This window comes from Engraulis encrasicolus, chromosome 2 (assembly GCF_034702125.1).
Source record: "Engraulis encrasicolus isolate BLACKSEA-1 chromosome 2, IST_EnEncr_1.0, whole genome shotgun sequence".
In the NCBI taxonomy this organism is placed as follows: Eukaryota; Metazoa; Chordata; class Actinopteri; order Clupeiformes; family Engraulidae; genus Engraulis; species Engraulis encrasicolus.
In genome coordinates this window covers 37,068,842-37,084,383 of record NC_085858.1, presented here as the reverse complement: position 1 = coordinate 37,084,383, position 15,542 = coordinate 37,068,842, and the positions used below count along the sequence as shown (strand labels likewise).

The window sequence follows — 15,542 nt, the reverse complement described above, 5'->3', positions numbered from 1 at the left end:
TTTCCACAGAACTGACAAGATCACAAACAGTAATCTTGTTGAGCGTTGATGACAGGGTTCAGGTTAGGAGTATGAAAGGTAGGTTTCAGTGTAAACAAATCGGCGACACATTATTTGAAAGTGTCGACATGAGGGTGATGACATAACACGTGCTGAACATTTATGTCCTTTCATTTATGCTCACGATTGGTTTATGAACTGTGTGTGAAATGTCTGCATCACAAACAATCGTGCTAGATAGCTGTTGAAAACATGCACATGTAGTCACTTTTATGCAGGAAGACATTTCAGTATCATTATTTATCTATAGCTATCTGCAGCATAGGGGATCTGGGGTGTGTTTCTCAAAAACAGAGTTGCTAACTATGTTAGCTACTTTGTTGTGTGCAATGCAATTTCACATTGGCAATTACCAAAGTTGCTTACTGCCTAACAACTATGCTTTCAAGAAACATACCTCTGCAGAGCTCTTGCTTTAGGCCCATAGTGCTCACATTCATCGTGGACTACAAAACACGTGAGTGGCCGAGCGTGCTCTGACAGACCAAAACACCATTTTGCGAGTTTCCATTCTTAGCTTTTCACTTCCAGCTTAGCTCTTTCTCCCCAGACTTTTCCTGAAACCAAACCGCCAAACCAACCAACACCCAGGAGGACCCACCCAGGAGCACTGCACCTCACCACCACCACTACTGCCACCCCCGCTGTCGTCACGGCTACTGCCAGTCAACCCCTATATACGCACACACACACAAACACACACACACACGCGCACGCACGCACGCACGCACGCACACCCCCTCCTCTATGCATGCCACTGTACGCATGCCTCTACGCAGCACTTCCTTCCGTTGTGTGTGTGAAGGGGGCGGGGGTTGTGGGGAGGCGCCCAGGCCCGTCTGAGACCAGGAAACACTTAATAATAACAGGTCAAGCACACATATACACACACTACACACGCACGCACACACTACACACACATGCACGCACACACACACACTCACACACACAAACACACTTGTTCATAGCTGGTCAGAGTAAAATGAACAATCTTACAAACACTTTCCCTGTTCAACACATTCACACACACAAACGCACACACTCACACACACACCCACACACACAAACAAACGTACTTTACACATCCACAAACACAGACACAAACCCAAACATACACACACATCCACAAACACAGACATAAACCCAAACATACACACAACCACACACACACACACACACACACACACACACACACACACACACACACACACACACACACACACACACACACACACACACACACACACACACACACGCAAACACACACGCACACATACACAAAACACTGTGTGTCACTGAGTGTCTTGCTGGCGAGGGAGAGAGATGCTTCTTCAGATGAAACCAGAGTAATCTCCTCTTCTGACTGCTGTTTACTGATGACAGATAAATCAGACAGATCAGACAGCCAAGCAGGACACAGGAATCTGGAGACCTAGACAGGGGCAGGGGGAGAGGAGGAACAAGGGAGAGAGAGAGAGAGAGAGAGAGAGAGAGAGAGAGAGAGAGAGAGAGAGAGAGAGAGAGAGAGAGAGAGAGAGAGAGGGGAAGGGATGTGACAGGAATAGAAGTGGAGAGGGAGAATAACAGAGAGACTGAGGAAGACAGAGCGAGCGAGAGAGAGAGAGAGAGAGAGAGAGAGAGAGAGAGAGAGAGAGAGAGAGAGGGAGAGAGGGAGAGAGAGGGGGGGGGATAAGGCCGCCGGAAGAGAATGCTAGCTCGAATGCTGGATGTAGAGCAGAGTAAAGCAGATTAGATAGATAAGAGTAGGACACTGGGCCAGAGTGGAGAGAGGGAGAGAGAGAGAGAGAGAGAGAGAGAGAGAGAGAGAGAGAGAGAGAGAGAGAGAGAGAGAGAGAGAGAGAGAGAGAGAGATAGGGAGGGAGAGAGAGCCAGGGACAGACTGGCAAACAGACAAGCCGACAAAGCACATACTGAAGGGCAGGCCAGTTCCTCATGGCAGGAATGATGATGTCACATACAGTACGTGGAGCGTCAACCTGACCGGTGTGTTGTTGCCGCCGTTACCATGCCAACAGTCTGAGCCTTCAGCAAGCTAGCCAACCAGCCGGCCGGCCAGCCAGACATCCATGCTGTAGCCCCTCAACACACACACCGTTCCACCACTGGAATGTTGTAATAGTCACTGAAAAAAAACTTCACTAGCATAGCACTACACCACTATGACAGTACACAGGGCCTTTAGTAATACATTACGACTGGGTCATTGCCATTCTGGTAACAGCTAATTTATAACCATGTCTTAAAGGGTTGACTGACCCACAGCTTTGGCCTAGACCTGATCCAGAACTAAGCAACAACCAGAACCAGACTAATACTCAAAGCCACATCTACAGTAGCATCCCCATTAAAGACCTCTGTCCTGGCAGCCGAAAGAAGAAAGCTTGGACTACCCCACTACAGTAATACACATTTAAATAAATAAAGTGTGTAATGACCATAAATAGGAGGCTGAGTCATACAGTAATCACTAACCATCGCAAGACAGCGTTTACAATTGATGATAAAACCAGGAACATTAGCGGCACCAAAAGCTATCCATTTTAGTTCACGGACAGCTCCTGACACTAAAAGATTCACCAGGCTACAGCTTTGCAAACTCACACACACTCCTACACATAACTACTGCTGGCACAGGAGCTGCAAATACACACACACGTGCGCACCACACGCACATGCGCGCACGCACACACGCACACACACACACACACACACACACACACACACACACACACACACACACACACATGTACGTACCCACACACGCACGCACACACGCACACACGCATGCAGCACACACACACACATGCACATACACGTACGTATGCACACACACACACACACACACACACACACACACACACACACACACACACACACACACACACACACACACACACACACACACATACTAGGCGCCTTGGCTGGGGATGCAAGATGGATGAGTCCTGTGTTTCACTGGCGTAGCGGCTATTGATTTTAGCACCTGGGCCAAAACTCCAACAGGCCACTTTCTCTTCCTCCCACTCCCACTCCCACTCCCACTCCACTGGATTGGCTGGAGTTGAGGAGAGCAGAGGAGAGCTGTCCAAAGGAGGGATGTTTTATATGTGTGTAGTGCTGTATACATGATAACGGGCCACTGTTGTGACAGTCTTATACTGTGCTATTTTATGTTTCAGTATACTGTGTGTTATGCCATGTCATGTCCTGTCAAATCAAGTTATACATACGTCATGTTACAGTTAGATAGGTAGCCTGTCCACATGAGTTATGTATTGAACTGCTGTACACATACAGGCTACTGTTGTGTTTTGTTGTGCTATTGAGTTACAGTAGGGATGCATGATGTATCGGACAGATGTATCGGTATCGACCGATATTTGACATTTCTCAACACATCGGACATCGATCCGATGTGTACAACTGGGCCGATGTTATCGCAGATGTTTTTTTTTAATATGTTACGGTTCTAAAAGATTGGACTTGACGGTGACTTTCATTGTTTGTCTTCTAGTTTGTCTCTATTTTTTTTATCTAATTTTATCACAGGGAGTTAAAAAGTGTTTTTGGAAATAAGAGGACATTCAAAAATTCAGTTTGTTTGCATCATTGGTATCGGTTAATATCGGTTATCGGCCAAAACCGCAGTATCAATATCGGATATCGGTATCGGCCGAAATTTTTTCACATCGTGCATCCCTAAGTTACAGTATACAGTATGGTACGTCAGGTCATGTCATGTCATGTCAGGTTATGCTAATGTTATTTTACAGTAAATTATGCTGTCCAAATGAGGAATATATGTCTACAGCTGTACACATATACAGGCCACTGATGGATTGTTGATGGGTAATATGTCATGTCATATTATTTTATGTTGGTTATGCTGTGTTATGTTGAGTTATACCAGTAAACGTAATCGCCCTAGGCTTAATGCCTTGGCAATTGTTAACAACTTTTCATGGTTGGAATGGCTTGAAATGCACAAGCACAAATGCTTAACCCATTTTCATCTACATTTTGTTTGTTTGTCTCTAGAGTAAGTGATTTTGGCACACCAAAAAACAGGCCCCATCACTGTAGAATCTGCTGCAGAGAGGCTTTACACTGTTTTTACACTGTAGTCTGTTGACAAAAATGTGATGCAACCAAGATGCACGCGTGTGTGCGGTATCTCCATGACTTGCCTGAGAGTGTGTAAGAAGCGATCTTTATCTCAGAGTGAAACACTCCAAAGACTTCGAACCAGTCAAACCAGCTGGGGACGCTGGAGGGGATGCTTCCCACTCACACACACACACACACACACACACACACACACACACACACACACACACACACACACACACACTCATGCACGCATGCACAAACACACACACTCATGCACGCATGCACAAACACACACTCATGCACACCCACACCCACACACACACCCACACACACACACACACACACACACGCACACATACCCTCATGCTCGCACCTATACACACACACACACACACACACACACACACACACACTCATGCACACACACATGCACACACACAAACACACATACACACACACACACACTCACACACACACACACACACACACACACACACACACACACACACACACACACACACACACACACACACACACACACACACACACACACACACACGCCCAGGCCAACATACACAACAACAAGTGGGGGCAGAGACCACACCATAGGCTACAGACGCTGCTCCCATGTCAGAGTCTCCCATAGCGAAACAACACTGGCTGGTGAGTCACAGCATGGGAAATGTTTGGAGTGAAAGCTTTTGGATTAAAGAGACTTGTCATATCATAACCACACTGTTCCCAGCCACCTTAACGCGCTAGGAGCATTTGAGAAATGCTATGGGATTGTCACATTATAACCACACCCATCTACCTATGTTCCCACCTTACCCCGTTAGCAGCATCTGAGCAAATACAATCGGATGCAGCATCTATGCATATTTATTTACCTGTTAAGAGCGATCATTTTTAGCCCGCTAATTTACGGCCCCTTTTGTAACTGATGTCAATACAATGGCAATGACCAAGTCGTAATGTGTTACTTAAGGCCTTGTGAACTGCCATAGTGGTGTAGTACTACTGTGGTAGTAAAGTATTTTCCGTGACTGTTAAACGATTATTATCGTCTTTCAAACCTCTTCGAAACTTGGTCTGACAAAGAGCATAACAATTAACATTTCCCAAACGGCATAGCAGGCCCGCCTCCCTTGGTTTGCTAATAGTTGTTTGCTTCTCGACCAACTGGAAGGAGTTCCCGATTTTTCGGGGAGCTCAGAAAGTACTTGCATTGCTCTTGACCTGACTAGTAGCGACACTGAAGGTGTTGCGTCACTAGGAGGACACAGCCTGGCTACCCTCCGTAGGCCTTAATTGGTTAACTAAGTTATCACACTTGGACGATATACTGTGTGTACGTTTGTGCTTTAAGCATTTGGTAACATCTATGCAGAATGACCTTCTGTTGCTTTCCATTCGGTTAAGGTTTAAAACGGACACAAAACAAAACAACTAGCACGTCTGCTAACAAATCCCTGTGGGAAACAGTGGTGCTGCATTAGACACCATCGTCAAGAGTAAGACTGGTAGCGGTAGTTAGACCTTTACGCTACCTCTAGTCTACTGTTTCCCAACCGTTTTTGTCTTGTGTACCCCCTATGCCTTTTTGTTGCACCATGAGTACCGCCTAACCCATGTTCTCTTCCTCTATCCTAATGTAAATATGCTCCATACATTTTGTTAAAATTAAATTTCTCCATGTACCCCCTGCAATGTGCTCGCATACCCCTAATGGTACACGTACCCCTGGTTGGGAAACACTGCTCTAGTCTACTGCATAGAACTGTCCCAGGAGGATATCCTTCCAGATGGCCTTTTGCACCGAACTATATTTCTCAAAACATAATAGAAGGCTGAGTCATACAGTAATCACGAACCATTGCAAGACAGCGTTTACAATTGATGATAAACGCACACTCACTCTCACACACACACACACACACACACACACACACACACACACACACACACACACACACACACACACACACACACACACACACACACACACACACACACACACACATACAATACATTACTATTTAAGATGTCATTATCGTACTTTACACCTGGTGTTTGGTTTAATGAGCTGACACTTAATTCGGGGACTTTGTTTTTTTTTCTTACTGCATGTTTGGAAACAACAGCACGATAGTATCCCTTCAGTTGGCCTCAGCAATAGCTCTTCCCAGTATAATATCTCAAAAAGGGTAAAAAGTATGTTTTGCTCTTCCAATAGGCAATGCATTCATGAAAGCTGCTGTTCAATTCTTTTGAATGAGACTGAATAATATAGTTGTAGTTCTTCATCTTTTGTTTGGGAACAGTAATAACATCAAGACAAGTGTGAAATATGCGGACTTCACTACCAAACGTAGCTTTGTTATAACATGACGTATTAAAAAGGGCTTGTGACAACCACGGTGACATGAAACAGACCTGAAAAATGCTTTCTCTGAGCGAGTGAGCGACTAGTATTTTGGTTAAAGGGCAAGGACACATGGTGGTCTAGCCTACATTTTGAGATAAGCAATTGTGTCACAAGCTCCAAGGACAGAATAACATCCGGACTGGCAGATGGACAAGTCGTCTGGGCCACTTGCTACAAGGTGCTCTGGGAGAAACGTCTATAAAAGCAGGCAACCTATATTTCCTGAAGCAATAGCTACCACGAAGACATCACAAGGTGAATGTAAGCAATCAATCAGGAAGTGTCCTTACCCCTGCTCGGTGGTCAAGTTGTTTCTGTGCATGGCATCTGAAACTATGAATGGGCCCTACTACAGGTATTATACTGGCCTAAAAATATAACAACCTTCATGCCAAAGTAAATCACAAGGTGACGGTAAGGAATCACTCAGGAAGGTTCCTTACTCCTGCTCTGTGTCCAAGTGGGTTTTGTGCATGACATCTGGATCTACTATACAGGGGCCTACTACTATCTGGTCTAAAAATATAACAATCTATATACCGTCAACATAAAGACATGACAGAATGAATGTAAGCTATCACTCAGGATAGGTCCTCAAGATGTGTTGTGGGTAGTCGCAATGCCTTCATGTAAATCTCTCTCTGACTCACTCCCCTATCAAGCCACAATGGCGACAGACAGACAGACAGACAGACAGACAGACAGAGAGGATGCCTGCTGTCTCACACATCGATTCTTGTTGCTCACAATACAATGCTGCTTCTCTTCGGGATTTTTTCTTCTTCCTCTCTTTCTTTTCTTCCTCTGACTTCTACCCGATTAAAATTCATTTAAATTCATGCACATTATTTCCCCAATTCTCCCCTCTCAAGCTGAACACAGACACCATTCATATGCTTCGAAAGGGCAGAGGAGAGGAGAGGAGAGGAGAGGAGCGGTAGAGAGGAGAGGAGAGGAGAGGAGAAGAGGAGAGGAGAGGAGGGGAAGAGAGGAGAGGAGAGGAGCGGCAGAGAGGAGAGGAGAGGAGAGGAGAGGAGAGGAGAGGAGAGGAGAGGAGAGGAGAGTAGAGGAGAGGAGAGGAGCGGAGAGGAGAGAAGAGGAGAGGAGAGGAGAGGAGACAGGAGAGGAGCAGCAAAGAGGAGAGGAGCGGTAGAGAGGAGAGGAGTCCAAAAGAAGGGAGAAGAGAGGAAACCAGCAGAGAAAAGTGCAACAAAGGGGAGTGCAGCAGGGGGACAAGAGAGGAGAGGAGTCCAAAAGAAGGGAGAAGAGAGGAAACCAGCAGAGAAAAGTGCAACAAAGGGGAGTGCAGCAGGGGGACAAGAGAGGAGAGGAGAGGAGCGCAACAGAGTGGAGAGCTGAGAGGAAAAGACCGGAGGGCAGAGGCCACACCAGTGGCGAGAGCAGCAACTGTCAGGGCAAGCGAGCCAGGGGAGGAGACCAGAGCAGAGGAGGAGACTAGTGTCACTGAAAAGCCTCAAAGACCTCCAAGACCCGCAGTAGACACCCCAGAGATCAGGCAGACGCAATGCCGGCGCTTGTCTCTCTCTCTCGTGCTCTATCGCCTTTCATCTCCCCTCCATCTCCCGCTATCTTTTTTGGACGCGGACGAGCAATCATGGGTCACACTCTTTTCATTGTTTCGCCTTTCTTTCTTTCTTTCTTTCTTTCTTTCTTTCTTTCTTTCTTTCTTTCTTTCCTTCTTATTTTCTTTCTTTTTTTGTTGCATTCATAGCCCATGAATGGGCTGAGGGGTTCATGTGTGTGTACAGCAGACATCACACATCGTAAAAACTTGCTGTACCATATGTGTGTGTGTGTGTGTGTGTGTGTGTGTGTGTGTGTGTGTGTGTGTGTGTGTGTGTGTGTGTGTGTGTGTGTGTGTGTGTGTGCATCTGTGTGTGTGCTTGTGCGCGTGTGTGCGCGTGTGTGTGTGTGTGTGTGTGCTATACGCCACAGCTATATAGAACTTAGTGCCTTTTGACCATGCAGGCTGGAACAGTTTCAATGTCAATATTGTCACAGTGTACAGTAAGTGAGCTTGAAAAGCATGGGACCTGATGTGGCTGGAGGTCTGTGTTAGACACAGTAAACCTCACAGTTAACATCACCCTGACTTGTCAGCAGCAATCATCTGCCAGCTTTGGACAAGCACAACCACATCTTCTTGGACACAAAACAAAGACCATGTTTTGTACGTATAATAGCCGTGCTATTGAACTTATTTGCAGTCGAAACAAGTAAATGTAGTGTAAATGCAACACAACACAACAGACACTTTTTAAGTCTTTTTGTAGGCTGTACACAGTACACAGTAACACAGTAAACATCTGGCGTATTACCCTGACATGTCAACATCAATCATCACATCAGCTGTTTGCGCGTACTATAGCACATGCTGGTGCTATTAGCACAACAATGCCACACTTAAGTAAGACGGAGGGGGAAAAAAATATTGCGACTGCACGGGGATCATTTCAAATGAGGTAACCAAAACCAAGAGACCCCCTCAGTCACTCACAGCTGTTGGGGAAATATAAAGACCGCAGTTGTGCTAACTCTCATCATCTTTCAATTGCTTTTATGTCTGCACCCAAACTGTGCTGAAGTACGGTACGTTAGTCACAGGTGCAGCGGCCTATGGTTACATAACTAAATGGAACCTACTGTGGGCAGTTAAATAAAATGAGGAAAAAAATCACGAAGAAAAGAGAAAATCAAAGGCCATTTTTTTCGGGCCCGTTTTTAACTGAACAGTTTTACGACCGTCAAACTGCTGCCAAGGCAGGAACGTGCGCCGGAGGGCCAGGAAACGGCTTCTCAGGGACAGCGAAATCACGACGTGTCACAGGCAGTTTCACCAGCCACTGCGTCACACAGAGGCAGTCCAAGGACCTGCCAGGCATGGCCAGATTATCCATTAAGGGGCCAGTAGTACAGAATAACAGCCATTTTGGACCAGTGAGGGGCAAGAAACGACCCAAACATGACAAATACTTTGTATAAAGGGGGCACCTGTGAGGCGTCATACAGTCCTACAGATGCAATACAGTCCTGATGCCAGGTCAGACAGTGGCGCTCGCACAGCATGATCAAGTCTGAGGTTATAACATAGGTAATTGCAATGGGGACTTGTTGTATTGGCAAAATGGCTGTTGTCTGCCCATGCAAGTCATCTTTTTTTTACTGAATGTGCCACTATTACAGTGGATATAACGTAATGATTTGTCTCACAACCAGTTCCTTTAACCACATTAGAAAGGCCTATTTCAACCATTGCTCTATTCATACGATTACGTTATCTGAAATGCCTTTACTAGCCTCATAATGCACTGCACACCTTTCCGCCACTGCAACGTTGTACTAGCCATTGGAAAGACTTACCTACCATAGCACTACAACACAATGACACATCACATAGATCACATAGACTCTCAATACATTACGACTTGCTCATCGCCATTGTGCTAACAGGAAATTTATAACAGGGGGCAGCCATGTCTTGCCAAGTGTTTAATACAGAATAATCCTAACAGCCAATTCCACAAGTCACTGTGTCACAGAGCCCTTGCAGTCTGCTTGGGTCTGACAGCATGGCTGAAGATGTAAAGAACCAGGGATCATACCATCATGACTGACACCATAGACAGCATAGCCTTGTAATGCAAATGTGCGTGTAAGTGTGTAATACAATGTAATGTCAAGTACAGTCAAGCGATTAAGCAAGCAATAGCGAAGTTTGCTCCCTTTACCTAATTTAGGTTGGCACGGAAGCAAATCTTGCGATGTGCGTGTAAGTGCAATACAATGTAATGTAAACTACAGTGAAACGGTAGCAAGCCGTAGCGACCTTTGTCGCTGCCTTACCCTGATTGGGTCGACGCTGAAGCGGATCTTGCGGTTGGCGGGTGGCTCCTCCTCGGCGGGCAGGCCTGTGATCTCGGAGCAGCTGGACTCGGGTTCGAACGGTTCGTCGTCGTCCTCGTCCGCCTCCTCGTCCTCGTCCAGCTGGCTCCCGCCCGAGTCGTCCCCGACCCCGCTGTAGGCACTGATGTCCACGGAATAGTCGTCCTTGCGGCATTCCGAGACCGACACGTCCTCTTCATCCTGGTCCTCCAGGTCTTCTCCGCCCCTCAAGTGCTCTCCGTCCTGGTCCGTCGCCTCGGAGATGCGCACCTGCGGGGGAGCTCCGGCTGTGGCGGGTGCCTCGCCGTTCTCCAGAGAGGCGTGGACGTCGGCTTGAACCAGCCGGCTGGCAGCGTCGGGGCTACTACCTGCGTCCCCCCCTCCTCCCTGCTGATGATCCCCGGCTTGGTCCTGGCCCTGCTCTGATCCCTGGACGCCTGGCTCCTGCCCCTGCCTGGCCTGCTGTGCGTCGTTGCTGCTGCTGTGTGGCGGCGGTGGCTCCGTTTTGGCTGATGTTAATGACCCAGGCTTCTCTGGGATCTGAGGGCGTGGGCCTCCTCGTCTGGGGCTCCCCGTGGCAGCAGCAGCAGCTGCAGCGTCCTGCTGCTTACCCGGAGCAGCACCGCTTCCTGCTGCACCGTCTGTCTCCTCCTGCGGAGGCAGTATCCGCACCTTCTTGCCGCTGCCGCTTGCTTTGGAGCCGGGGGGCGGTGGTGGAGGGGGTTTGGCCGGGGTGGGGCTGACACCCCGGGAGGACAGCGGGGAGGCTGAGGACGACCGGTGGACGTTGTTCCGGACGTCCGGTTTCTCGAACACGGCGCTCAGCTGGCTGACTGTCGGCGAAACGGCTTCCGTCGGCCCTCCACCAACAACAGCACCACCACCGCCACCCATCGCGGCGGGGACAGTCGGCTCCAGGCTGTCCAGAGACTCCGTGCTGCCATTGAAGCGCACCACCACGTCCAGGCGTCCATCTTGGAAGCCGGAGGCGCGCTCCTTCTTGAGCAGGATGCGGTTGGTGGCGGCCTGCTTCTCCTGCTGGTGCCGCTGCTCGAAGATCTTGCGCATCTCCTGCAGCTTGGAGTAGCCAGCGGGGGCCCCGAGCGGGGTGCCCGCTCCTCCGCCGCCGCACCCCGACTTCGAGTCGAAGCGGCTTGCACGGTCTGACACCTTGAAGGCCGCCACGGCGGCATCGGCAGCGGCGTCATTGTTGTCGTGATGATCCATGTTGTCGTTGAGGCTGCTGGCTCGGGGGATGGACAGGCGCACCTGGTCGGTGACGGTGGCGGGGACGGCGACACCGTCCTCCTCGCCCGGCGTGGTCATCTGCATGAACATGTTCTTGATGCGGTGCACGTTGGAGCCGTAGCGCCGGCCGCGGCCCGTGGGGCGGGCCTTGCCGTCCTTGGGCTCCTCGCCATTGGCCGCGTTGCTGAGCGTGTCCGTGGCGACCTGCTTGAGCGCCTGCATGCTGGCCTCGTAGGCGTTGCGGTGCGGGGAGGCGCTGCGCAGGGACGTCGTGCTGGCGGCGGCCGGGGCCGAGGCCGGTGCGCCAGAGGTGCTGGTGGCCGCAGACGGGGGTTCTGTCTTCATCATGGTTGATCAGGCGTTGCTGTGGCCAGGCCTAAACGTCATAGCCCCCCCTGTGCTTTGTCTTCTTCTTCTTCTCCGTCTGATGTGTCGGTGATGATGCGTGTGGCGGAAGCAGCGGCGACAGCAGGGGTGGAGGACAGAAACAGAAACAGCCATCAAGAGATCATCATCAACACCGTGAGAGAGAAGAGGAGAGAGGAAAGGACAGACACAGATACATCAAGAGATCATCATCAACACCGTGAGAGGAGAGGAGAGAGGAGAGGAGAGGAGAGGAGAGGAGAAGAGAAGGGAGCAGAGAAAAACAGCAGAGAGGAGAGGAGATAAGTTCAGGAGAGGAGCAGACAGGAGAGGAGAGAAGAGGAAAGGAGAGGAGAGAAGAGGAGAGACAGGGAGGTAAGTGGAGAGGAGAGGAGAGGAGAGGAGAGGAGAGGAGAGGAGAGGAGAGGAGGGAAGAGAAGAGAAGGGAAGAGAAGAGAAGGAGAGGAGAAGAGAAGAGAAGAGAAGAGAAGAGAAGAGAAGAGAAGAGAAGAGAAGAGAAGAGAAGAGAAGAGAAGAGAAGGAGAGGAGCAGAGAGGAGAGAAGAGAAGAGGAGGGAGGAGAGGAGAGGAGAGGAGAGGAGAGGAGAGGAGAGGAGAGAATAGGAGAGGAGAGGAGAGAATAGGAGAGGAGAGGAGAGAAGAGGAGAGAAGAGGAGAGGACAGGAGAGAAGAGAAGAGGAGAGGAGAGATGGTACACAGGAGGACAGAGATCATGAGTCATGTGAGGACAAGAGGGAGCAGAGATGCACAAGCAACAAGCAACATTTTCATGCCTACTGTTGTCAGCGCTGGTCATTTTGACAGCAAACTGATGCAATGTCAAAACAAAATGGGTCACACAAGACCACAATAGGCTTTGTACATTTGAATAAATAGAGGAATACAAATATAATTTACCAGAAGTGACTGTGGTGATAAGATGTAGGCCTACCATTTATTTCTGATAACAAGAATTATAACGGATGACACAAAACCAGGTGGCCCAACAGAAGCACAACTGCCGATATGGCTCATTTTAGCTTATCATTCACTGAGCCGGTTGCATTGCAGCCATTTCCTGACATTGTATTGCAGACAGAGCCGAGACTCTATTCAAAGTTTATACCCATGTTATGACACGCTGTGACACGTTCTTTACAGCTAGCGAGCGCCAGTCGTATGTAGATAGAATCGTGGATCATTAGAGACCAGACGCAAACAGATGCAATTGCTTCTGATAGACATTCACGGATGCTTGTTTACGCCTAAAAGGCAAACTAGGCGAAAAGCCACAGCATTTCCTTTCCTGCCAAATGTGAAACTGGTATGAAGAACGCCTCATCACTTCCCTCCAGAATACACCTCTGTTTCCCCTTGGCTTAATCTTTTCTACACATGACAGGGGTGAGAGTGAGATATTCTGACTAGTATTTCATTATCCCAGTCCCACCATCGTCATTCATATTAGAGGACATAAAGTTGTTGTCATATGGCATTGAAATGTAAGAAGGAAGTCTCGACAGACAATAAATCTTGTAAAAAATAAGTGTCTTACAGCTATGGAGGAGAAAGTGCTTTATACACGACAATGAATTACAGAGTAGCGGTACAGCCCTCGGTGAACTACCATTATAGCATCTGCGTTATTCTTTGTTATGAACGAGCCATGCTAATCGGCAGTGTGATGACGAGCGTCCAAACACACAACAAAAGCTCGTGCTGATAAAAGCGCCAATACCTTCAGCTGCTTCGTTCGGATTCGCATCTGCAGATGGTAGATGTATTTGTTTACGCGGCTAACAATACAACCGTGGCGTGTCAACAACCTCTCCGGTCCGAAGGATGTCATGTGTCGGCAACGGCACTAGGACCGCGGAGATGAGGAGGGCCTCGTTTTTTCAGCTGCCTGATGTCTAGAGTCAGCTCGGCTACGTCGCTTCCTGCATCTTCTGCTACCTACATAACAGTTCCCCTTTCTTGTCAAAAACAAGAAAGCGAAAAACAACAGCTAACAACTAGACATATAGGTTCAAAGAAGTGTCTTAGCGTTACCTTATTTTCCGCATTCATCAAAGGGTTGTTCTGTCGTTACCTAGAGTCGGTCAGTTTGAGGATCCATTGTGTCCACAGTCCGTTTGCAACCTCTCTATTCCCCCCGCGAATGCACACTGCCTGGTGGTGTACTGACGCCTGCCCTCTCCCGTTCGCTGCGCTCGCTAGTCTGTGCGCGCCTTGCCCCCTTCCTCGCAATACCTCCGGCATATGGTAGGCTATCCCAGCTCTCTTTACCCTTCCATCCAGCAGTGCAGTGCAGTGTGTGATCATTTTCTCTTTGTCAATGAGGGGACCGATTTAGGGAGCAATATTGCAATAGCCTCCATGCGATTATAGCTTAGACAAAGCCTAGACTATAAACGGCACGTGTCTCTTTCAAAAAGACTTTCACTGGTTTATTCTTCCTATGTTAAAATATACACAACTCAAATACATTTTTAAACTTAATTGGGCTACTTCGCATTAATTAATCAAAACATGTAGCCTGCGAATAAGCCTATGTTGTCAATGTGTAGGCCTACACTTGGACATGATTTATTTCCCTTATTCATATAGTTTGTCCAGTTCAGCCACCATAGCACGGGCTTCAGGGCTACAAGAAAGGACGAGCTTGGAATCTGAATGCAATGAGTTGACTTTAGGCGACCTCGTGAGGTAAGAAGAGGGAAATCCTAAAAAATGCACTGTTATGCATATGGTTTGGTCAAGTCAGTCAGCTTTTATTGTCACTTTCTTCATAAGCACAAGTCATACAAGGAAAATGAAATTACGTTTTCTCTCTATTCCAATGCCAGGACATTCAAAGACAGGTTTGACTTTTTTTGTTTTGACTTTATTCTAAGACAGGTTTTACTATTTTTAACTATAAAATGAATAACAATAAATATATAAGAACAATGAATAACATATAATGATAGTAGGCCTAGTAGTAATAATAATAATAATAATAATAATATATTGCCCCATTATTATTATTGTTATTGCTATTATTATTGTTATTATTATTATTATTATTATTATTATTATTATTATTATTATTATTATTATTATCATTATTATTATTATCAGACAATATTTAACCAATGTCAACAAAATGACCTAAATGGCCTAAATTATGCTCTTCCCTGACGATGTGCAGGACAAGTGAATTAAAGTTTTGATTCACAGTGATCCACATACTTGAAACACACACACACACACACACACACACACACACACACACACACACACACACACACACACACACACACACACACACACACACACACACACACACACACACACACAAAGTGATTAATTACAATGATTCTTGCTTGAGACATTAATCAATACCTTAATGACTTAAAATAGGA

The 15,542-nt window shown here is 47.5% G+C and overlaps 1 protein-coding gene across 3 annotated transcripts in view; it reads right to left on the bottom strand.

The window, feature by feature from the left end:
- ppp1r9ba (protein phosphatase 1, regulatory subunit 9Ba) overlaps window positions 1-14,434 on the bottom strand; it is a 121,472-nt gene extending 107,038 nt beyond the window's left edge. The window contains exons 1-2 of one of the 3 annotated variants that reach the window (XM_063187823.1): window positions 14,188-14,434; window positions 10,484-12,194 (exon numbers count right to left, since the gene is read on the bottom strand). In XM_063187823.1, the coding sequence (XP_063043893.1) occupies window positions 10,484-12,118 (1,635 nt within the window). In that variant the 5' untranslated portion in view covers window positions 12,119-12,194; window positions 14,188-14,434. The other 2 variants (XM_063187806.1, XM_063187816.1) reach the window with 2 other exon arrangements.
- Window positions 14,435-15,542: the final 1,108 nt, after the last annotated feature.